Below are 24,916 nucleotides of genomic sequence, written 5' to 3' on the forward strand. Positions count from 1 at the left end.
CATCAGCTAAGTACAGCTGCCTCTGCAGAGACCCATACTTTTGATGGACGGTATCTAGGTTCATGAACTGCAAAGCTCTTTCAGCACTTTTAAGACACTACATAAATGTTTAAATATGTAAAGAAATCCAAGCCCTTAGACATCTCAGTAAGATCCTGACTACCAATTTCACATCACTATACTGGCATTTATACTTGCATAGTGTAAATAGCATTAAAGATCAGGTGTACATTGAGCAAATAACAGCTCCAAAAATTGAGTTGCAGCATCATGTTTATTTACATAGTATCTCTCAGAAAATTCATCACAAGCATGACAGAAACAAGAAGCTTCACAACAAATCCAGGTGAGATTTTTATGTACATTATATTTTTCAACAACTAGAAGTATTTTATTAGCAATACAGATACATTTATACATTAAAAATCTATACAACGTCCTTTTCTCTCCCAATCTCCAAAACGTGTAGGTTCAGGGCCTTTAGGTCCACCTCGCTCTTTTGTAGCAGGATTGATTCCATCAGGGAATTCTAAAATGACAGGGAAAGTTCATTAAAATGCCCAGAAATGTTGACAAATATAAAGATGTCACCATCTACGATGTTTGCCTCTTAGTTTCATTTTCAAATAAAAAATCAACTCTCTGTTTTTAAAGGCAACCTTGAGTTAAACATTTCCCAGAGTCGTACAACAGTAGTTTCAGAGTTTTGTGACTACAGTCAGGAATATATTATCGTATTCAGCTATGCAAATGAAAAAGCAACTCAATATCCAAAGGCACTAAAGCACCACGGTTTCTCGTGAATTCATAGTGAGAACTTGCGTCACTCAGGTATGTCATACACATGTTCACTACGTCTAGAACACCAGGTCACTTTCTGTGTTTGTTTAGGTCCCTAACTTTAAACAGTCAGGTTTTAATTTTAGCTTTAATTTTATAATTTTAGCCAAGATTTTATAATTATGCTTGTATTTAAAACACCGTGTTTTCATGGATGCTGGTTATGTTTTTCAAGAAACAGCATACCTCAGATACCTCAGTCACAGGAGGTACTATAAAACCTTAAATAGCTAAATTAGACTTTTTACCTCCTAAAACTTAACCTAAGCTCGCTAAGTCATTGTGATGCCCTTCCAGGAAAGGGAGACTCTGTACGTGGGGTATGAACTTTCAGATCTCTCTGATAAGTGATGTGCTATGCTTACACATTAGCAGTGCTGCTTCTATTCCCAGCACCCTACTAGCTTATGCCACCTACTCGAACACCATAGAGCTTTCTGCACCTCACAGTCAACATACTTATGCTACTCAGCGCTCCCTTACTCAGGGTCCTCTCTTATGACTAGTAACTCGGGCCACCCATGCTGCACGGTGGCCATCCCACTAGGCATCACCAAGCCATGAAGTACTTTTTGGCACAGCACCATCCTAGGCTGAGTGTTTTCTCATCCTGCACTAGACTGCAGGGCTTCCTGAAGCTCACTATACCCCATGTATCCCCTTGCCACGCTGACTCTCCAGAGCCTCCCATATATATGCGTAACTCAAGGATACCTCAGTCGTATCCCTAACTCAGCCCTGAAGGGCAAAACAAGTCATGAGGAGTAGGGTTGAAAATGAGAAAAGACAACAACAGAAATCCTGGAGAGCAGAGAAAAAGAACGACAGTGATGGAGGCAGTCTCATGTAGCTACAGGCTATACAGAATGACATATTGGGATGCCCGTTTAAAAATTCACACAGACCAGGATAGGAAATGTCAGTATTTGAGTACCTCGGGAAGTGCAAGGAGCGCAGATGCATCTAATACTATTTTGTAGCCATCATCCCAATATCCAAGCAGTACTGATGTGCTGACACTGGATGCAGAAGCTCTAAAGATTTCTCCATGACAGCTACACAGCAGTGGGAATTCAAATGGCCAGCTTAAACTCTTACATTTTTTCCTAATAACCACGGAGGACACAATGGGCAGTCAGCAGTCTAACAAACTATTGCTGGTGTTATATGTAAAAAATACACAGGTACAACTAAATTTAAAGCCAAAAGAGTCTTGTGCTAAACACAGAACACCTAAGCAAAAAATCAAAAGATAGTAATTATGCATTTGTTTTAAATGAAGCAGTGATGGCATTTATTTTCTTGGGAATAAAAGGACAAGAATTAAATAGCTGCTTACACAGTAACTCCAACTCTGAGTCAGTTCTCAAGTGAGTCACAATCTGAAATTGCTTGCAGCCATTTCAGTGATGATACTATAATTTTTCAGTCATTTTGTCACCTGGATATTCATAGTAATCTATTGATATATTAAAAAAGCTTGTCCTAGAGGCCACAAAATAGATAAACATGGGTTATCACTACTGGTAATCAATAGCCGAACATCACACTGTGGTGAATAAGATAAAGCATGACTAGCACTTTTAGTTAAGGAAGACAGCTAATTAAAAAGAAGGAAAAAAGAGATTCTGTCTTTCTCCTGTCTGATAAAAAAGTGTACGTTTCTAGTGACTTCAGCAACGATGTATCTGTGCCGCAATCTTGTCAGGTTCCCTAAATGTGGCCCCACTAAGGCCACTGCCATGCAACACACATAGCAGCTAATTAGGTTGCCCTGGACCCCACTGAGTGGCTGAGGAAACTGTTTTTCTTTTCAAAACACTACCTGCAAGACTAAGAGAAAGGCTGACCACGAAATACAGCATGAATCAGAAATCTTTTGCGGACTAAGATATAAACCAGGCTTTTTGGATAAAAAAAAAGCTGGTGCCCTCATGAGCGTGCTACCACCATTTACAGCTGTACTGTAAGAGACCAATACCAGCTACCTTTCTCAGAATCATGGAATGGTTTATGGTGGAAGGCACCTTTGGCACACATCTGGCCCCAACCCTGGTCAAAGCAAGGCTGATGTTAGGTCAGGACATCCAGGCAAATTTGCGTATCTCCAGGAGGAGAGGGATCTACAGGTTCTCTGGGTGACTTGTTACAATGTTTGACCACCCTTGAAGACTTTTTTTCTCACACATCATGTGTTCCAACTTGTGCCCACTGCCCTGCCCCTGTTTTTTAGAACCGTTAAGCTTAGATGCTGAATGCCTACCCCTCTTCTTAAACTGACATCAGCTCTGCATCTCAGGGACTTGCCTTTAAAACACGGCTTTCAGTTTTGTAAAACATGACTTACTTTCCAGGGGTTCCCTCTCTATACTGGATTCCTCTGGTTCATCAAATCGACCTACTGGTAACTTCGGTTTCTTAAGTGACTGCTTAGCAGGTTCAGATCTTCCTCCTGTCTTAGAGCTGGTGCTCCTCAGAGAGCTGCAAAGCAGTGATGACTCTATCAAACAAACGGACACGTGTAGCATAAATGTGAGAGTTTAATACCAAGTAGCTCTATGACTGTTCAGAGCACCTCTGAAAAACCCTCACTTCAGAAACTAGGGAGTGAAGGACAGGAAAACAAACTCCAAATATTAGTTTAACGTTCAATTCACCAACACCTAAGAAATCAGCACAGACAATTATTTTTGGCCCTAGAAACATATGCAGGCAAAACTGTGTTAGTTGTGTAACTCAGTTCACATAAACAGTGTATTTTAAACTGCTTGAACTTATCTTCACTGTTATTTTCTTGTATTTTAGACTCTAAATAGTAATTATGCTAGCATAGACCAGTACATTCTGTTTTCCTGTAGAAGTCCTAACCTCCCCCAAGAAGACTGCTGATTTCCAGGTCTTGGCTCATTTCCAACAGCTTTTGAGTCACAAAAAGCTTCTGCTTTCCCAAAGGAAAGTTTTAAAAAATAAAACACTGTTCCCCTAGTAACAGGTTTTCCAGAATGTTGGTAGAGAATAGTTGGGCTTCCTTTATAACTGTAAAATAATTCAGCTGGTAGTCAAGAGCAGGACAAACTTAGAGCACATTTAAGTTCAATTACATAACTGCATGCAAATGCTTTAATTAAAAGCATAAACTTTTTTCCTTTAAAGTCCTACTAACATGTTTTTAACATAAATGTAGGAGAAAGTCTATTAATATCCATACCTAGAGTTCTTTCAAGTAGTATCAAAATGGAGGTGCACAGATATCGTAAGTCATAAGTAATTCAAGAGTCATAAACAAGTCAAAAACTGCTTACGAAGATTCCTCAAAATGACTGATATTTCTGCATTTGGTCAAAAAGCCAAATCTCCACAGTGAGCATAAACTACCCTTTAAAAATATTTTAGCTATGGACACGTGCCTAAAGCAGTTCTGACTTCTCTTATGAAGGAAGATTCAAACAGAAGTCCTCCCTGTACCAGACTGGGTGCAAAGCACTTCAAAGAACTACTATTCTACTTTGCTAAAGAGATCACATCAGGAAACCTTCTCAAGCAGCATGGCTTTGACTCACCTATATAAACACCAACCAACAATCCACCTGTATTCCCAGAATCAGCATATTCATTCATCCTAAAATATCACAACCTTAACATTAAACCCTACACTCACATAAACTGTATTATGCCTGCCAACTGTTGCCAATGCCCCAAAGGAATAACCTTTTTATTTTGCTTTACACATGACATAAGGGACTATCAACAGTGAAGAATCTAATCCTTCTGCATACATTGGATCTTTCTACTCCTGCCAAGCATCTTGTCATTCTTCAGCAAGCTGAAAGAAAAGCCAGCTAGAAAATTAAATTAAAGCTGATATTCTAGTCCAAGTTCAAATAAAAGTCAGATTAAGGTACTGATATGAAATTGATTATCACAGTCAGCAGAGAAGACAAAATCCATTTTTCTATTGGCAGTACTCGATATTGTTGACCAAAATAAATTCTTCTTGACACAGAGGTGACAGAAGTTCAACATTGAGTACCTCTGAAAAAGATGAGATGAACAATCCACTTTATCAGTAAACCACACGCTACAAACTGATCTTTGACTCCCTCATACTTTATGGGCGGTCACAAAGCCATCCAATTTATTAATTATATAGCTGAATTTGAAAAGAAGTTGAAAATCCCAAGTCTTTGAACTTGCTGAACAGCCAACATCCGCAACATCCAGCCTTTTGAAGTGGCCCACAGACCATGATTTATCATAACAAAGCCATTCATACAGTGGGAGCTGGGCACTCACCAGGATGCTCTGGGGAGATAGGAGCATCAGCCAAATCTTGCCATGAACCTAACCACCAAATAGAGCCTAGGAGAGCTCACAAACATCTAACATTTTTTTCCAGCTCTTCTATTAACATATATTGTACTGGTCTGTTTCAGGAATATTGTATCAATAGTACCACAGAAATCTCAACTTTTGATGGAGAAGGAAGTTGCCTTACCTGCAGCCCTACAGAACAGACTAAGCTGAGCCCGCATGTGCGACAGACACAGTTCTGCAGGCTACTTTATCTGTCCTCCTGCTTGAGTTTCTCCATGAACAAATCACCTGAATTTCCTCATACAGAGGACACAGACCAATAACTTCCACGGTCACAGTAAGTTCCCTCCAGCTATTCTACAAACATTAAACCACGGCTTAATATTTTACTGCCGTTTAAAAGTTCACAGCAGCGATAGGGAAAGAAAACATCCGGAACAGATAGTGAGGCCTGAAAGCAGTAGTTTTGCAGTATAGAGAATATTAATATCTAGAGAGCAAAAAAAAGAGCAGGAAACCTACAGAGAAATGGTGGGGGCAAAAACTGTGGCACCCCACCGCCCCTAACAGACGCCGTGGGTTGAAGAGGCGCGGGTCACACCGCGGGTCGCACACGGCCCCCATCACCCGCCGCCATCTTAGGCACCCTTCAGCAACCCCCAGCGCCGACGGTCCCGGCCGGTAACCGCCCCTCTCTCCCCCGCTCATAACTCCCCTGCGAAAGGAAGGGGAGGAGAGGCTGGGAAGCCCCTCAGCGGCAAAGCCAGGCCCCTCCCGCCCTCTGCCCGCCTCTTACTCGCTGCCCTCGGCGCGCCAAGCAGCAGCCGCAGAGCCATGGCCGCGCAGCGCCAGGAAACACGAGCGGCTGCAGCGCAAGGGCGCCGCGCATGCGCAAACGCCTACGGCTGCCAGCCGGGGGGCGGGCAGGCGCGGGCGGGGCGAGGAGGAGCGGCGGCTGCGGGCAGCGCGGTTGCCACCAGCCTTAAGGACAGCCCTGTTCCTCCGAGCCGCTCGCTGTCCCCGGTGAAGGGAGGTGAGCGGCGCCTTGGGAGCCAAGTTCTTGATGAAGGCAGCTCGGGCTCTTGGAGGTGTTCGAGAAATAAGCTGTAACTCCCCTCTTCCCCCTCAAGCCTGGAGCAAAGGCGTCTCGGTTCTGTCACGCGATGAAGACCTTACTGCTGAATTTTTCCCCGCAATGCGTAGTGCAGTCCCGCTAGCTTCTTTTTTTTTTTTTTAAATAATGAAAATTATTAAATTGTTGAGATAGTACACAAAGGCTACTTAGGACATGAAAGTATTTAGGGTGATGCCATAGTTATGTACAGAGCCAGTGTCTGTCCTTACAGACCATAAAGGCTGGATAACTTCAAAGTTACCAGAAAATAATTACGATATTTAAATAATTTTATTACTTTAATAACAAACTTTATCTCTCTCAGTCCTATACCCCAGCTGGTGCCCTTCCTGCGCTCGAACAGGCATTATTCGCCTTCCCAGGAAGAAAGCAGCAAAAAACGGAGCAACCAAGCCCAAGTGCTGAACCGCAGGGCTTCAGGCCGCATCTTTCCAGTTTCCCAGCTGACCCAGTGAAGGTGCTTTTAACACCTCCTACTCCCTCTCTCAGTACAAACCTAACCCTGGGACACGTAACACCTGGGCTCATGGGGTGGAGCTCTAGTCAATGTTCTGAAAATGGCAGTATTTGCTTTTTGCCACTCTTGAAACATCTCCAGCTAAGCTTGTTCTTCCATAATTCAAAACACCCTGTCCACAGATACTAAACTGCAGAAGGTAACTTTCACTCAGCCCTCCTTGGAGGTCGGAGTCTAAACCAGCATTTTATGTTCACATCTGAAGAGTTTAAAAAAATAAATCTCCTTGGTAAATTAACAGCAGCAATGGTCTGTTGAGTTTATTGCACTACACCTGGCAATGCCCACACACTGAAAGTCATTAAATTTAACTGACTGCCTTATCCATGACATTTTCTCAATCAGTTTTTTATAACACGGTTAATTTGACATGAGAGACTGAAAATAATGGGAAACCCTTTTCCTTAGTCTAACAGCAAGATGCTGGGCCTCTAGATCAGAAAGAATAAAGAGGAATATTGGTGGCTCACGCAGAAAAAATGCTCTTCTGCCCAAAAGCAGCAAGAAGAAAACCCAGATCTAAGCCAAGTTCAAGAACTTATCATGCATGTGCTCAATACAGTAAAAGCAATCATGAAATCCTTACCTTAAAAATACTCATACCAAGCTGTCTGCAGGTACCAAGTTAATAGTAAGCTCTGTTCCTTCACAGCTTAACACAATCCATGAAAAATCATGCTTATGTGCAATCTCAAATGGTAAGGATGAAATAGCAATGTAAGATTAATTAAGAACTGTTCTTCCACTTAAAAATAAGCTGAGGTTTTCAAAACATTTTTTTTTTATTAATTTATTGTATTGCTGTAAAAAAATCAAGATTTACTTTTTACTCCTGAATTATGTATTTCTAGATCTTGCGGCTGAGGAGGCTAATAAATCTGAACATTGGTAAATACAAATGTAGCACATGCCACAGGAATTTTCCACTTTGTGATTAAATGCAATGTTTTCTTTTTTGTTTTCCTCCCTCTGCTTACTGATGATTTATCTCAAACGATACTGTATGCTGCTTTGCTTTGCTGTTCTAAAAAGCAGCGGATAGAAGACTTGGAACTAGCACGAACACTGCGGCAGGTCAGTTCAGATTAAGCCAGAGCATAAGCCGGCCGTGGGGGCTATCTGAAAAGTACCACCACCAGCACTGCCCCAGGCAGCAAGCAAGTGTGCCGATTCTGCCTAAATGCCCCCTCTTCCTCCCTGACCACATCAAGAAGCCTGGTTGTCTGAACACCACACCTGGTCAGGGCTGTGCAAATAGGACTGGCTTGGAATGAAGGGTTTTTTGTGGTTACAGAGGAAGTTTTCCATCAATGTGGAATTTCTTGGCTCTGCTGCAAAGCCTGGCGATTTCCACAGTAGAACATGAGCTCTCTTTCCCCATTTGCAAACAAAAGTTCAGACGCGATCTCATTTTATGCAATGACCTCCTAATAATATCTCTGAGAGCTTTGTTAAATAACAATAGCAGCCTACTGCCTTCAGGAAATAAGAGACAGGCAGCTTTCTAAAGGAATGTTAAGACCTTACTTTTCATCCCTCATTCTGTAAGCAGCATAATTCACTTTCAAGCAGCTGTAGGATACCTGCATAAAGGAGAGGTCACTATCACTACAGGAAGATGGAGCCCTGATTCAAACAGAAAAGGGGTGGGATGGAACACTTTATAGCTGCTACTGCATCAGATAACATTGAATTATATATATGAGTGTTCATATTTCTATCTAGTAAGTAGAAGGCAGAAATATGTAGGAGTAAGGGGAGTATGCCATGCAACACATGCACAGTTGTCCAAAACATCCAAGATCGCATGTGTTGTTCAGAGAGCAACTGCAAGTGCACAGTACAGTCTGTAAGTGCAAACATGAACTTCATATGCTTGAAGGACATGTTGGGGTCATCATGCCACTCACTACTGTCTTATGGCACATTCCTTTGGGACTTCGAGATGTCAAACAGCCCCCACAAGGGCTACAGTACTGAGGGCTACCAGACCACATATGGACTGCACTGGGCAATACAAATTACGGGAGAGAAGATGAATTTAATGTTCTCTTAATTTGCCCTGTTCCTTGATAAACTTACATGCAAATACTAGATGATTTCCTGCACTATCCGCTTTCCCCAAAGAACACACCAAATTCAAGCCTCCTTACATGGATGGGATCTACTATAAAAAAAAAAGTGGCTATTTCTGCCAGGATATTTCAGCTTTGCTAATCACAAAAGCATGCTTTACACTTTTGGATTTCCAGAGAGACGCAGCAAGGCAGACATCTTTCAGCAGTGACAGAAACTTCTAAATACTTACGTACTACGAGTAGTTTAACTTCCTCATCGTGAATCAAGGAAAATTTTGTAGATCTAGCTTCCTAAACTGGTATCAAAAATTTAGCCGCTAGCCAACTACTGTAATACTGTTAAATAAAAGACAGTTGAGATGTCAGAACTTAATTTAAATATTTAGAACTTAGTAGCACCATCATTATTTATATTATTAATAAAAGTAGACATTGTTATAGTGGGAATGTATTTAAGATATCTTTGTGTCATAAGGACTTGCCTAACACAACTCTAATAAAATACTCTTTTAAGTGTGTACATTGCCAAATTACAGATGCTCATTTGAGCATCTTGTAAGCTACAGAGAAAAAAATATACATTACAAAGACTGTATTATACAACAAATCATATCAAATGCAAAATCACTTCATTATAAACTATTATTGCTATATTCATTTCAAATAATACAAAATTATTAATTATATATAAAAAAGCCTCCCCAGAATTTTGGTAATTAGCAGAACATTTCCGTTTCTTTAATTGCTTCCATTAGAGTCATTTGTTCATTTTATTAACACCAGATGCAATAACACAATGCTAAAAATAAACATGCATTATACAACAAATTTATATTTTTCAAAAAATGTTAATTACAATTAGTGAATGCACATGTAACTCTTTCCCCCCACCTTTAGTGAGTTACTGTTTGAAACAGAGAAAAGGGAAGGAAGGAGAAACCAAACTTAATGCTATTCAGCACCAGTAGAAAGTCAATAGACCTTTAACATTCCTGTATATCAAAAACATTTCATCTGTATCACTAAACAGGTAAAGTTTACAATATTGTCCCATTTGAAGATGTATTGATTTGTATTTACAATACTTTGTAGTCAATAAAACATTTCAACAATATTTAAAAATTGCTTAAATTCATAAAAGTATTGCAGAAATTTATAACATTTACTTATTTTACGTACATACAAGGAAGTCCATGTAAAACTGTCCATGTTCATCTGAAGAACTGACAGAATAAGGAGCAATTTTAATACAGCTTGCAAAACCCCAATTATTTGAAGGCAGCTATCATTAAACATTCAAAAATCCTTAGTTGCCATTTGCTTCTGAAAACTAAAGTTCCAGTAATAAAATTGAGTATGTAAACTAACATGTTTTTGAGATCAGTAGAAAATATATTCCCAGAGGCATACCATATTTAATGAAGATGATAATGATTTTGTAGAAAACTGTTAAGCTGTAGTGATATCTGAACAGACAACTCAGTAACGGTCTTTGTGAGACCCACAGATGTAGTCAATTTCAAATATCCAGTATTTTAGCAGCTCATTTTGTTTCCAGTTAAACTTCCTACAGTGCTAAAATACGACAACTGAATGTGTAAGACCTTATTAGAATTTTAAAATCCAATTTTGGCATCTAAAGCCTCTTGTAAAATGTAGCCAAGTAACATTGACTTCTGTAGTCTAAGAGCCAATAATAAACCAATCAAAATTACGCACTGTGCTTTAATCTCCAAATAATTAGGTACCCAAAATTAAGAAAAAATAATAGAAAAGTAAAAAGAACAAAATAAAAAAATATTGCACAGCCACATTACCTAGAAAGTAAAGTTGATGTTAAAAAGCCCTAAGTGTGGATGATATAAATTATCTTCCATATAAAAAGTATAAATATCTCTTAAAATACAGCTGCAGCTATATTTTTAATACCACACATTATTTGATTCATCTGTTAATGAGGTAATAACCAAGTGTCTTACAATGCTTTTCTCTACTGAAAGTATTTTAGGGCAGCAACAAGAAAGAATTTTTCTAAAAATATTTCTGAATCAAGAACAGCAATGTGTGCAGCTCTCCCTATGAGAGAATCTGCTGTATTGGGTAATGCATTAATTACATTATAACGAACCAAATTACATTCCTTATTTTGAAGAACTGGCAGAAGCAGGTTCTGGATCATTTCAGCATAAATTGGTCCTGTAAAGGAAAAGAAGAGTTGTACTGTGTGAATCACCAGAAACAAATACAGTTCTTTGACCCTGAATTCAAAATGAATACATTCCAGAATAAGACAGGTAATGATAGAAAAGTATCTTCACTGAAAGGGTGTCAGCCATTGGAACAGGCTGCCCAGTGAGGTGGTTACGTCACCATCCCTGGAGGTATTTAAAAGATGTGTAGATATGGCACTTAGGGACATGGTTTAGTGGGACTTGGCAGTGTTAGGTTAACGGTTGGACTCGATCTTAAAGGTCTTTTCCAACCTAAATGATTCTATGATTCTATGTGTTATGCTGTTGTTCTGTTAAGATAGACTACACAGAAAGTTTAATTTCCACAGAAATCTTGGGAAAATCAATTTAAGCTATGCATTTTAGTATTTGTACATTTATAGTGAGAATATGCTCATCAGTATTAATTTATTACACTATGTAAAATGTATTTATTTGTCAATATATAATGATAGAATGCAATTGTGCTAGGATGTCCCAACAGTAAATACAATAACGAACCGTCGCTGAAATGGGACAACTACCTTTTCTCTCAGTGCTAGTATTAAGCCTCAATGAAATACAGCCCATGTGCTCGACGCTAAAACTTGATGTCCTCAAAAATCAAAGCTCTATGTCCTTCCTATTGATGGAGTAACACACCAGGGGCTGTGCTCATCCCACCAAACTTTCAGCAAAGTCTATAAGCTAGAAATTTATTCAGTCTCATCTCCTTCTGCATCTAATAGAACAGGACAGAATCAGAAAGCAATTCAGCTCCCACATGGATTTTCTCTCTTCATTACTACAGAGTGGCTGGAAAGCTTCCCCGCAGAAAAGGACCTGGGGGTGTTGACTAACAGCCGGCTGAAGATGAGCCAGCAGTGTGCCCAAGGTGGCCAAGAAGGCCAACGGCATCCTGGCCTGCATCAGAAATAGTGTGGCCAGCAGGAGTAGGGAAGTGATCGTGCCCCTGTACTCGGCACTGGTGGGGCCGCACCTCGAATCCTGTGTTCAGTTTTGGGCCCCTCACTACAAGAAGGACATGGAGGTGCTGGAGTGTGTCCAGAGAAGGGCGACGAAGCTGGTGAGGGGTCTGGAACACAAGTCTGATGAGGAGCGGCTGAGGGAACTGGGGTTGTTCTGTCTGGAGAAGAGGAGGCTGAGGGGAGACCTCATCGCTCTCTACAATTACCTGAAAGGGGGTTGCAGAGAGGTGGGTGTTGGTCTCTTCTCCCAAGTGACTAGTGACAGGACAAGAGGAAATGGCCTCAAGTTGCGCCAGGGGAGATTCAGATACGATATTAGGAAAAACTTCTTTACTGAGTGAGTGGTAACACACTGGAATAGACTGCCCAGGGAGGTGGTCAAGTCACCCTCCCTGGAGGTATTCAAGGAACCTGTGGACGTGGCATTGTGGGACATGGTTTGATGGGCATGGGGGTGTGTGGTGTGGTGTGGTTTGGTTTTTTTTTGTTTGGGGTTTTTTTTGTTAATGGTTGGACTTGATGATCTTACAGGTCTTTTCAACCTTAGTGATTCTGTGAGTGTCTAAATGCATAATAGAGGTGCCTCAGTTAAGCAGCCAGAATGAAATGGGATGAATCTGAGACCTATGAGGTTTAACCTGAGTGGTCTGTTTATTTTGCAGGGTATTTATTACCTGATTGTTTATCCTTTAAAGCTGTTTTACACATCTCAATGCGAGCGGAGTGATAAGGAACATAACGATCCTGCAGAGAGCCTACTAACACAATGTTTTTGAAGTAATGAAGACCTACAGGAAAAGAGAAAAAGGTATCTATTATAACAAATCCCGTGACAATTACTACAGAATAATTAAACATTTTACAACTGAAATTTGGCACCAATTTATTACCAGATCTTGCAGAAAGAGGCAGAAAAATCAATTACAATAGGTAGAACTACAGAACAACAAAATGTTGGGTACCAGCCTTTCCTCTGTACGTATTTTGATACCTATGGGCATGACCCAATTGTGATGTTTCCCGTTTAAATAGAGTATGGTTCAAATGTTTGCGTTGCTTCTTAGGAATAAAGTGGTTGGTTTCTGGCTGACAGAAGGGAGCAAGGCCTCTGCATTGCTTAAAGAAACCTAAAGATGGATGGTACCTTGTCTTCACTGATGTTTCAGTCAACAGCCTAGCTGCACCAGGATTAATGCCTAGCATCAACAAGTACACAATACAGCCCACCTAGTCTGGGTGTCTCTATTAGGCACTGCCACACTGTAAGGTCTGGCCAGCTCAAGCACAGGTGCGGGGTCCACCCAACACAACTCCCAAGATATAATTAAACCTTTGTAATTAAACCCAGACTTCCTACTTCTTGGACAAGCACTCTAACAGAAAGATGATGCAGAGGTAGGAACCCCCAGTAATGATGGAGTTCCAGTCCTTAAGGCATTTAATTGTTAGGTTTTCTCTAAAAAGCTTCATCAGATTTCCGGTGCTGCCCATCTGCTTTAGGCCAAATACAATGGAGCATTGTAGGGAGATAGCTTGCCTTTGTCTTAGAACAGCCCCTTCTGAATATTATAGCCATCTACAGTTAAATACAAATGCAACTGTTAGGCAAAACCAGAAAATGCTCAAACAGTTTAGGTGTATGCAAAGTTAAGCTATACTGAAAAGCAGCCAGCCTGAATGGCTCTCTGGGAATCTCCTAGGTGTTAGGTGCTTACATCTTGCCGTTGGTAGATTTGATCCAACTCTATTTGCACCGGTGCTAATGAGTTTTGCACTGGTGCTATTAGCCCCGCTTTTAATTTCTGAAGAATTATGGTCAGAACCTGTAACTGTTAGTTTTTAATTTACAAAATGTACTTAGTCCATTCTGAGAATTACAGAAATACTGCAAAGAAAGTAATTCTTTGAAGGTGCTGCTTCGAATCTGCAGCAAAACATTTTCTATATTAACCTCCAAAAATCGAACTTTTCTTTCATTAAAAAAAGAGATCCGGTTGTGTAGGAAAAAGAAATTATTTGCCATCTGCTTTTCAGAAGCTATACTGCCGGGACAAAGTTCTGGATTCTAGTTTCCCTGTTTTGTTCAGACTGAATATATACTAAGTATTGACACATTTCAGAGGTTGTTTCCTAATTTTCAGTATTTTGTACATGCCATGTGATGAAGACTACATCTCCAAACCAAGTCAGTTACAGAAACAATGCTGAAGAACTTTAGCATGTGAAAAAGTAAATGGATCTTCCCAGATTTCACAGAAAATTGAAAAAAAAAAAATCTGTAAATCTATAAAAACATACAGAAAATGCATCCAAACTAGATCCTGATTCCTGTCCTCTTCAAATAGGAAATCTGTTTAGGTTTTTTTTTTGCCTGTGCCCACTGAAAAACAACACTGTCTCAAAAGATCAGATAAACCACTGGAGTCTTTTATTTGACATCTGATGAAAAAAGACTGCCTCAAATCTTCCACGAAGATGCAGATGCCAGTTCCAAAACTTTGTACTGAGTTGAAAAGAATGCATTTGGAATAAATCAAGGACAGGAATTCTCTGCAGGCTAATCTGTAATAGTTTTGTAAATGCCTTGTGAGTCTATCTATCTTGTATGAAGTTTTTTTGATATGTGCCTTCCCTAGACAAATATCCATTAGCATTCATGTAAAAGGTACAAAGAAGTGGACTGCCTAGATCTTTTATTCAACCTGAAGAAGGAAGAGATATCCTGGGGAATCTTTAGAGGAACAACTGTCTACATCAATCAACATTTAAATAAACTTTCTTCATCCTCACATGTGATATAATACAATACAAAGCAAATACAAACAAACCCCAAAACCAGGCTTAGGACATCAGAGTCTAGTAAATTAGGCATCCCCTTTTGGTCACAGTGACTCATTTTTGTGCTTTATATTCTGGTTCATAAAAATAATGTCTTGGGCTTCCCTTGATTTTAGGCATGATAAATATCAGGAATCTTTCATTACAGAAAAGTGTTTGAGGGAACTCTTCAGTAGGAGCAAAGAAGGCATACTGGGTATTTCATTAAGCATGAGTTTTATTGTTTAACTATTCTTGGGTGTTTTTTCTTTGGACAGCTCTTTGTGCCTACTTTGAAGAAAAAAGTCCAAGTCTTACATCTTGAAGTTGTTTATTCTGACATGGTTCATGTGATATATATAGACCACATATGACTATATGGATGGGAATGGGAGGAGTCAAAATGGTGTATATAAATGCGCAGAGCCTAGCAACCTCTTGGATTTCTACAACATGAGATAACTCAAACCATTTGTCAATTAGAAGGAACTTCATGGTGTTCAATAGCATCCTTTCTGCTCTCCAGACAGGCTATGGGACTACTCAGGACATAGGCACAGAATGATCTCTAATATGGAAGTGTGCACTGCTAAACTGTGCCTAAATTAAGTGTACTTGTGGACAAAGAAGCAATTTTTCATTTATGTAGCAGTAAAAACTGGCCCACCAGTCATCTTTACATGTTGTTCTTTCACTTACTTCCTAGACTTGAAATACATATAAATAAATTAAATTAAAAATTCAGGAATAAATTGTGAAGAAGAATACCGCTCAGTTAATTCCTATGATCCACATTTTTAATTTCCCACACCGCACATAATACAAGATCTGTCACGCATACTGTAAGTTTTTTAAAAAAATCCCAAACTTAAAATTATTCTAAGTAATTAATGAACCATTTTTTTCTTGTGCAGCAAAATTTTCAGCTGCTAAATTAAGAAATCAAACCCAAAATCTAATTAGGCCAACATTTTCAGATCGTTGTAGTTAGGCAAAAGCGCTGGAAGATTAAAACCTAATTCTATCAGAACAAAATACATTTGAACTCATCACATCACATAATATACAGACAGATAGACAGAATAGACCATACATTTTTGCAGCGTACTATAAAAAACACTGAGATTGTCATTAACTAGAAAGTATTGACTACATTTTTCAACAGGATTCGAGATAGCCTGGAAAAGAACAATCCAAGGGAAAGATCACTGCTGAAATAACAAGCTTTGTCCCATATAACAGCATGTTCTTGCCTGTAGTAACGAACCTTTAATGGGCTTTCCAAATTTTTATGATGATCCTTATCACCTAATGGAACTTCAATCTCAGTCAAAGTGAATTTAGGCATACACAGAGAGCACAATTTCTATCATTTAACAATCATGCCATTCATGTCCACCAGTGAATTCTGAATAATAGCATTAGTCATTATTGAATTAATGATATCTATAAATTCATGAACAATTTTTCCAAATAATAAGTCAAGTGGAAAAATCTGTCTGGAACAGCAGGTATAGAGACCTGGTAACTCATAACTAACTGCAATCACAGAGCAATAAATTTCTATATGCGTTCAGGCACCAGAATCAGATGTTGTCTGCCCTCTAGCTATAGCCAACATCCAAACAGGGAATGAAAGATGGAGCCACTGATACAATGGGCTGCTGATATTCTCTGAGACTTCTTTGGCAGAAAGGATGACAAAATTCCACACCACTGACCTTTAACAAATTCAAAACAAGGCTTCAATTATTTGCAATGGACAATATTCACTGTGGATACCACAGAGTTCTTGAGCATAATCAAATCAAAATCACTTATGATAAGCTTAAAAAGTACAACAATCTGATTCCATTAGTAAGCTGCCATTTTCCTTAGGAATATACTAATCACAGAATCCTAGAATAGAGTAATTTATGTTGGAAGGGACCTTTGGAGGTCATCTGATCCTACCCACTCGCTCAAAGCAGGGCCAACTTTCATGTTAGATCAGGTAGCTTAGGGTCATACCTGGTTGCTTTGACTCAAAGGAAATGTCTCAGTTTTGTCAAGATACAATAGTCCCAATGTTTTCTACAATCCTGTCCATCTACATACTTGTTTGGAAATAGGGATCTGGAAGCTTTGCCGAAAAAGCAGTCTGGAAATACAGACTTCAGAAATTATGCCCTGCAAGGCAGCCATCTCCTGCAGCTGGTCTTCTGCACTGCTTTGTGAAATTAACACATCACACATAGAGCTAGAATCGTGCCCCAAAAATTCAAGCGTAGACATCCTGAGTCAGCTGAGGTCTCAGGTTAAGATGCCACAGTACAGATGCAAGGATGCTCAGACTTTCAGCTGCAGTCCCACAAGAAGACTGAATAGGGAGCTAGATTTACATCAACTCAAGAGTTTCATGTCAGCTCAAACTCTCCCTTGAAGATTTTACTTTGAAGAACTTGGCTCCACACGCTATAAAACCTACCAGATTCTTCCAATATTGTTGGAACAGAGCTACTGAGGTCTGAGAAGTCCTTCCTCTTAGCCGAACTGATTAGGTTAGTCTCCATGCCATGCTACCAACAGGGATGCTATTTCAATTCTAGTTTCATCCTCGTCATGAGTTATAAACAGGCACTCCCTCAAGTCACGAGCTGAAATGCTTTTTCCGCCCCCAAAGCCAAATAGCACCAAGTAAGCTAAGCTGACATCCTGTACATAACAGACATCTCAAAGAAGAAAACATGTCAACCATGCTTATTCACTGCTGATCTGTTGTTAACATGGACATAAATGAAAATCAAAACAAACATCTCTTCCTCCTTTCAGAGATTAGGAAAATGTACATTTTTAAAGGGGGGAGATAAGACAATAAACAACCACACCAGAATTCCACTAATTGAGACCTGAGGAAGTACTAAGACATATGAATCTAAGCCTACCTATGTCAGTACAAAAACATCCTGGAAGAGACTATGGCTGTATATTCACATTTGTGAACTCTGTGGCATAAGAGGAACAGAACTGTAGAGCAAACCCGTTGGTATTAAGAATCCCTCATCCATCATAATGCCTATTTTCAGGAGAGTTTACTTTGGACTAGCTCTAGTCTGGTCCTGTGGGTGCAACGTGCATTGGCTGCTAAAGCTCATTCATTGTGTTCTGAAGTAAACAAGGATCATGAAGAGATCTGCTTCTGAATGCATTCCTGACTGCTAATGTGGGCATATTCTACGGCTGACAAATGGGACTTAAAAATAAATTCAGAACTAAAGCCGAGGTAGAAAAACTTGCAGGTACAAAGGTTTTTGCAGGAAGCACTCCGGCCAGTGAGCAAACGATTCATAACTGGGACAGAAAACAGCATTCTGAGGTTTGCTTTATGGAAGCCAGTCTCAGCAAGCCATGTGTCTGACACACATCATTATTCATCATAGGAGAACGAGTTCTGGCCAAAGTTTTGGAGTCAGTCTACTCGCCAAGTCCTTAATTGCAAATGATCAATCAGAATTTCTATCAAATTGGAATCCACCTCCAGGGTCTTCAGTTAATGTTGTTCCAGGTGACTGACAAGTTCAAGTTTCTGCAAGCAAAGACCAACTCATGGAACTGGACTCTGTTTTTAATACTCGTACTGACCAGTGTATTGGCATTATAAACAAGGTATTCACACACAAAAGTCTTGTCTGAAACCAACTAAAGCCAAATGTTACATGTCACTGACATTTTTCTTAGACAGACAGAACATCAAAACCAGCCTATATATAAATGAAGCTGATCTCTCACTGCTAATTTCTTAACATATAAGGCAGGGTCTCTGAACCCATCAAAAATGGCCATCGAAGTACCATGAACAAGAAAGTGCATGTTTGTTGGATGGCAATGGCTACAAATCAAGAATTTACAGTTTATTTTCCTGGACTCCCTGGAATATGTTAATTTTTATGAAAAATGTAACTAGCTGAGTATAAAATGTAAATAAGGTAAGAAACAAAATATCCTACTTGAAGAGAAAAAAGAAAGAGCGTCTCTTCTTTACCTTGCACAAAACAAAGTGAATTAGAGAAGCTGGGAGAAGTGCTTGGGACAGTGCTCAAATTACACCTGAAAGCATCTTCAGTTTCACTGCAGCCACTGCCTTTCTGCTTCTGCAGACAAAAATTACAATGTGTTCCAACTGGAATCAATTATGCATTTGAATACACTGATCAAATGTATATCCTTCCTTAATATCTTAAAAGAAAAAACTTCTCATTATTATTATTTTGGTGTTATGTCAAACAAATCAGTTGGCATTTCATAAGCTAGCTGATTTTCACATTTGATGTTATAAAGTAAACGTGAAGGTGCCGTTATTGCTTGTAGAAAATATTTAAGCATAACCAATAGATTAAGTGGAAACAGAAATCAGGAGCTGTGCAAATTCCAGAACTTGTCACTGAATCACTACATGGTGCTACGCTGCTCAACTCATTCATGCACCAGTTTCAAATAATACTTAACTCATTCCCCGTTATCCCTTTAAGGACAGGTCTGCATAATTACTATTTTGTAAGTTTTATGGCAAATGTCAACTGTTCACTTACAAAAAGTACTCATGTCCGCTAAGTGGATAGACCATAGTAATATCTAAAACCCAAGCAGTTAGAAAATAGAGGACTATATATTTTTTCTTTTTGTGTCTAAAAATCTTCTTATTATCAAGTTAATTTCAAAAAATTAAACGCTTCGTTTTTGTTGAACCCATAATACTACAACATGAAACACTATTTACACATAATGCAGAAATTTTCATGTATTTTTCATCTGTGCAACTACAATTGTGTTTATATTGAACACATCATCATAGCTGGCAACCTGGTGTAATTTCTTGTCACAGTATGAAATTAACAATCATTTCCAAGACGCCCAGAAGTTACCAGACAGACTGCAGCTGCTGAAGACATGACAAGCAGATTTCAAGGAGATTACTGTCAAAGAACATAATTCTAAACATTATCATTATGAAGAAGCAACATCAGAAAACTAAATCTGACACTGGGTTAAAGACGTTACAATTCCTCAACTGCCTATATAAAGTGACCAGTGCTTAAAGTAACTTATAATTGAAGAAATAGCATAAATTTCAACTGTCTTCTCTTTGAATAAATAATCCTATTACCTTTTGTTCTTTATAAGCAAATAAGGTCAGCTTTTGCACCTTATTAGCAACGATGATAATTCTAAGACAGAAAATAGCTCTAACTTCTTAGAATTTTGAATGGTCAAGTCCAGAAAGAAAACATCCAGATTTTTTTTTTTAACAACAATCTAATCAGAAATGGCAAATATTTAAGTCTCAGTTTCTTCCCACTACCTGCTATTATTCTCTCAAATAAAGATTTATTTTCATAGGGTAACCTATTACACGGCCTGAAAAATTATTTTGTTTTCGTAATTCTTACACTTGAAGATAATATCTAAGTGGGCTTTTTAAGGCTGCTTTAACAAGTTAACTTTTAGGGTTACTCTTTCTGCTTTAACAAACTTGATAGCTGGGCAATGAATGAGTTGTACCTGACTTTTAAAAAATATTCTACAACTGTAATACTCCCATTAAGTGCATAAAAGCAAACTAGTTGACAAACCACATACAATGTTATAGAAAAACAGAGACTGAGAAAAGCAGACAGTTAATCATCATCATCACTTGTCATTTGCTGTCATTTATTGAATCAGTCATTTCAAAAGGCATTTACAATTTTAAGAATCAATTCCTATTTATACACCAGAAACAGATAAAGAGAATTGTAAAAATAAGTTATCTGTCATTCTGCCTTGACAAATTACTTGGAAATGAAACTGAAATGTTCCTAGAGTTCACTTGCTAAATGACAGCTAACTGTATCTCCAATACTAGATCTGAGGAAATTCTGCAAACAAAACTCTTATCCAGATACACTTCTAAAAGAACAACGAAATGAACACATTCTACATCATAGATAACTGTGTTTAGATGAACACATTTCATTTAAGAACACTAACATCAATTAATGACAATAATAACTTTTTAATGCAAGTTTTCTCACTTAGATGAATCACTATTCCAGCATGTAGTTATATTTACCAGGCACAACATAGCATATTAACCAATTTACACCAAGTTTTCTGGCAAATAACAAACTTGACTTGGCCCCAGCTATTTTTAAAATAAAAAAAATAATCAGACCACACCTAATGATAATAAGCATCTACTGCTTGAGTACGAACCACGTATATGTCACACTTTTATCTCAGAAGTGGATAATTACCATTCACTCCTATCAAAGAATTAAATACAACACACAAATAGCAGCACTGTAAAAACTATAACTGTTAGGAAAACCTATTTGTTTCTTACTGGATGCTTTCAAAAAATCCTATTAAAAGATCTTTAGAGTCAAGGAAAACTGCAGTAGAGAACCTAAAGAAACTGAAAAGAGCAAGTTCTCATTAACTATTCCTTCAGCAACTAATGACAGACTGACTTACATTGTACTAAGGAAGAGTTGCATCATATAGATGGGAGGGATTTATTAATGATATATTCATGATTTTTCAGTTTAATTTTTCAGCTGCGAAGGTGCTTTTGAAGTCTGAACCTATTGTTAGGTGAGAATTTTGCATATGCTCAGGAGACTCACAATTCTTTTTGCAATGTCCCATACAAAACCTGCTTCTCTTGATGGAATATTCTGTAGGCTTTCTGCATTAAAGCCTTAAAACTCCTTTCAGAACAGATTCTTTTGAGAGGAATCTCTGGGAAGAGAAAGAGCTCAGAAATTTTGGCAGCAGCAGAGAAAGTGACTGGTGCTCCTTCTGATTATGACATCCAAGAGGCTGAGGTGATGTCCAGCCATGAAGCCCAACCTGGCCCCAAACAGAGAGGAAGAAGCATGATTGCTAAAAATATTTGTCATAGATCGTCCTAGAATGCATTGTTGTGATAGAAGCAGCACTGAGAAAGAGTTACCAGAAATGTGGTCATGATTGCAAAGTTTCTGGTATTAGCGGGTACTGCTCCAGGATTTAGAACAGAGAATGGATATGAGCCCAAATCTCTTGTTTCTGAATAGTGCCAAGCATTAGTACTTATTGGAGCTTCTTTTTAAGAAGAGGAAGAGGAGATGCTCAACTGTACTTTCACCTATAATGCTTGACAGAAAGTAGGAACTTCATCCCTTTTGGGGTTAAGCAAAAAGACAATGCATTAAACAGAGATGTTCTCTGGCAAACTTGAGAACTAGAGCCACAAACTACCATACGACAACGTGGCTGAGACCTAAACCCTCAAAACATCACCTGCTGGATCCTCAGCCACTTTGAGGGATAATCTTGAAACCACTGGACCACACCAGAGTTGAAATAGTAGCAAGTTTTGCTGCCTTAGGGATTTTCCCAGCTGCAAAGCCAGCATCTGAAGAAGATACCACATTAAGTAGCAACAGATGTTTTTCCATCTTAGACTTCTATTTTCCTATAGGATTAGAAAAATGAACAGAAGTTGCAAAATCAGGGCTATACTTCTCAACAGTGTTGTCAATCTCTTGCATTTAGTCTGGGATAAAGTGGTTCCTGGAAACACTTATGGTTAGAATCCCTATACAAAACAGTATGCAAATTCTCTGGATTGAAAATCTGAAGAGAAACTGTACAGTTAGGGGAATCCCAAACTCTTCTCATCTGGTGTTTGAGAGTCAAGCACAGCCAATACGGTATGCCCACTGAATGAACAAAGAGATGGCAGGACAGGAGCATGCCTTGTACAGGTACCAAGAGTTAGAGACACCAACACCTACAGTGTACATACGGTATATTAACTTAACCCTCAAAGGGAAATGTTCTTCCTTCTCTTTTAGGGAAGTGTAAAGCTTGCTTTCTTTTCTCCTTAAATAAAATTATCAAACTTTCACATTTCTTTCTCCTTCTCCCCCAGCCTCTCACCAAGCTCACTGAAGGTCCTGGAAACAAGACAATGTATGAGGCTGTGGCCCAAGATACAGCTCTTTCCATCTCTTCAGTAAGAAGACAGAAAAAGGAAACTGAGCCCTAAGACTTTTAGGCTCCTTCTACAGTTTATGGGGAATAAAGTCTGAAACATGTCATGACTCTTAAGACAATGCTATCCAGGTCTTTCAAAAAGCCTGTCATATAGAGGTCTGTCGTTAGAAAACACGTCGTATTTCTAGAACAGACAACTACATTCAAATAACAGTGTCTCTAGTCATGTTGAGATATATACACATAAAACCAAGGAATACCAAATTCTTTAAAGTGAACCGAGTAATTAATCTGATTATCTCTATAACACAGGTCCCACAGTCTTTGGGGGAGCATCCACTGTGTAACTTCTCAGAAGCTCGTAACTTCTGTTTAGGATCAAACATTTATTTTCAAAAGACTGCAAAGCTACACTGAGAGCACTTCAGCTGGTGGTGGTCCAGTTGTTCCAATAATTTTTAACTTTGCAGTTCACCTTTAAATATTAGTTCAGCCTTAAATATCAACTTATCAGCAACAAAATCACTTTGTGATAGTAGATCCCAAGTTTTTCTAAAATCAGTTTTTCATCAACATTCTATCTTATCCATGATTTTTCTTCTTGCTCCTTATTCTGTTTTGCTTCTTCCAAGTCCTGTAAGTTTTATATTCGAACATCTCAAGAGTTAGATGTCAGTCTTTCCCTTCCCATATCTTTGTACTGCTTTGCTCTCAAGAAAATTTCAGCTGCGACACCCTACAAATATTTTGATGGAGAAACGTGGCCAGATTTTTCACAAAACACCATGAGTATCTCTGACTCCACAACTGCTTGCCTGACACACATTTAGAAATACCTGTCGGATGAATCCTCAATAACTTCAAAATACTTAATAGAAACTACCCCCCAACTGGCACACTGTCCACTGCCAAAACTGGCTCTCAGCCAACAACTGAAATAAGAATATTCAAACCAGAGAAAATTGTATGAATGATATAGTATGAATACTTTAATTTAGTTTGTAGCTATTATGCTAAGTACAACTTCTCCTTTATCAAAATGAGTTTTTGTCTTCCCTGACCATCTTAATAAGGAAATAAAAGACAGGTTAGCAAAAACTTTAAAGCAGAATTTCACATTTATAGAACAGATAAGAAAAATAAGATACAGAAACAGGTAATCCTAAATGAGTGTGTATGTACTTGACTTAATCACACTGAAATCACTAGCTTCAGTGGCTCAATAGTAAGCTGATTTTTTCTATCTATCTGTATATACACACACATACATATATGTACACACACAAACACACATCCCAGTGTAGTGGCTAGAACTTCTGCTCATTAGTTAGGAAGGAAAGTATCAAACCAATGGCCCATCTCTGCAACATGAATGGTTTATTGTTTATTTCACTTGAAGAATATGGGACTAAAGCCAAAGTAACTCTTACATAAACTGAAACAGAAGCTTGTTGGAAAATTTTTTCTATGTTTCCTGTTCACATTTATGTAGAGTGACGTTTAAAAGATGACAAGTATTAACAAAGCTTACCTGCTTTTTTACTAAGTTTGTATAAGAATGTTTGTCGTGGATCTGAATGGTCTCGACACGTCAGCTGCAATAAAGAACCAGACTTCTTCCACTTCTGCATAAACCACAGTCCTGCATCGTTAGGTACAACATGAGTATAGATCCACAATAAAATACAAATACTAATTAAACGTAAGTAAAAGTACGTAAAGTCCATATATTTAGCTCCTCAGATGTTAGTTTTATTTTTCACGTCAGCATCGTCAAGCCCAGAAACATTTAAAATTTTTGTTCATTATTCTTTCCTGTCTATATATAAGCATGAAGACCATTATTTCCACTAATGTACATGCATTTCTAAAAAAACCACCTATACTTACAAAAAGTGAAAATACATTAATAAGTTAGCCATAAGGCAATATACAAACTCTATTTCAATAATTTACAGAATATTAGAACATTTTGGTGTTGAAATATGTAGCACTAAACAACAAGCGCTACTTCT

The 24,916-nt window shown here is 38.5% G+C and overlaps 2 protein-coding genes across 2 annotated transcripts in view; both read right to left on the bottom strand.

Annotated features, from left to right (window-relative positions):
• Nucleotides 1-255: 255 nt before the first annotated feature.
• On the bottom strand, nt 256-6,025 carry SDHAF4 (succinate dehydrogenase complex assembly factor 4). Its single transcript, XM_059833361.1, has 3 exons — nt 5,951-6,025; nt 3,188-3,340; nt 256-529 (listed from the first exon to the last, which is right to left on the bottom strand). Exons 1-3 carry the CDS (start codon nt 5,988-5,990, stop codon nt 420-422), a joined length of 303 nt encoding a protein of 100 aa, XP_059689344.1. The 5' UTR covers nt 5,991-6,025; the 3' UTR covers nt 256-419.
• Nucleotides 6,026-9,621: 3,596 nt separating this feature from the next.
• Nucleotides 9,622-24,916, bottom strand: part of FAM135A (family with sequence similarity 135 member A) — an 81,697-nt gene continuing 66,402 nt past the window's right edge. Inside the window, exons 19-21 of the mRNA XM_059830984.1 lie at nt 24,433-24,543; nt 12,758-12,871; nt 9,622-11,080 (exon numbers count right to left, since the gene is read on the bottom strand). Coding sequence (XP_059686967.1) covers nt 10,875-11,080; nt 12,758-12,871; nt 24,433-24,543 — 431 coding nt within the window. The 3' untranslated portion in view covers nt 9,622-10,874. The remainder of the gene's footprint in view (nt 11,081-12,757; nt 12,872-24,432; nt 24,544-24,916) is intronic.

The sequence above is a fragment of the Gavia stellata genome, chromosome 2, assembly GCF_030936135.1.
Source record: "Gavia stellata isolate bGavSte3 chromosome 2, bGavSte3.hap2, whole genome shotgun sequence".
In the NCBI taxonomy this organism is placed as follows: Eukaryota; Metazoa; Chordata; class Aves; order Gaviiformes; family Gaviidae; genus Gavia; species Gavia stellata.

Coding starts and splice junctions, on each gene's coding strand:
- SDHAF4 (XM_059833361.1), bottom strand. CDS start 5,990: ATGGCTCTGCGGCTGCTGCTTGGCGCGCCGAGGGCAGCGA. Junction 3,341..5,950: donor TGGCGCGCCGAGGGCAGCGA/GTAAGAGGCGGG, acceptor TTTGTTTGATAG/AGTCATCACTGCTTTGCAGC. Junction 530..3,187: donor AGAGAGGGAACCCCTGGAAA/GTAAGTCATGTT, acceptor CTGTCATTTTAG/AATTCCCTGATGGAATCAAT.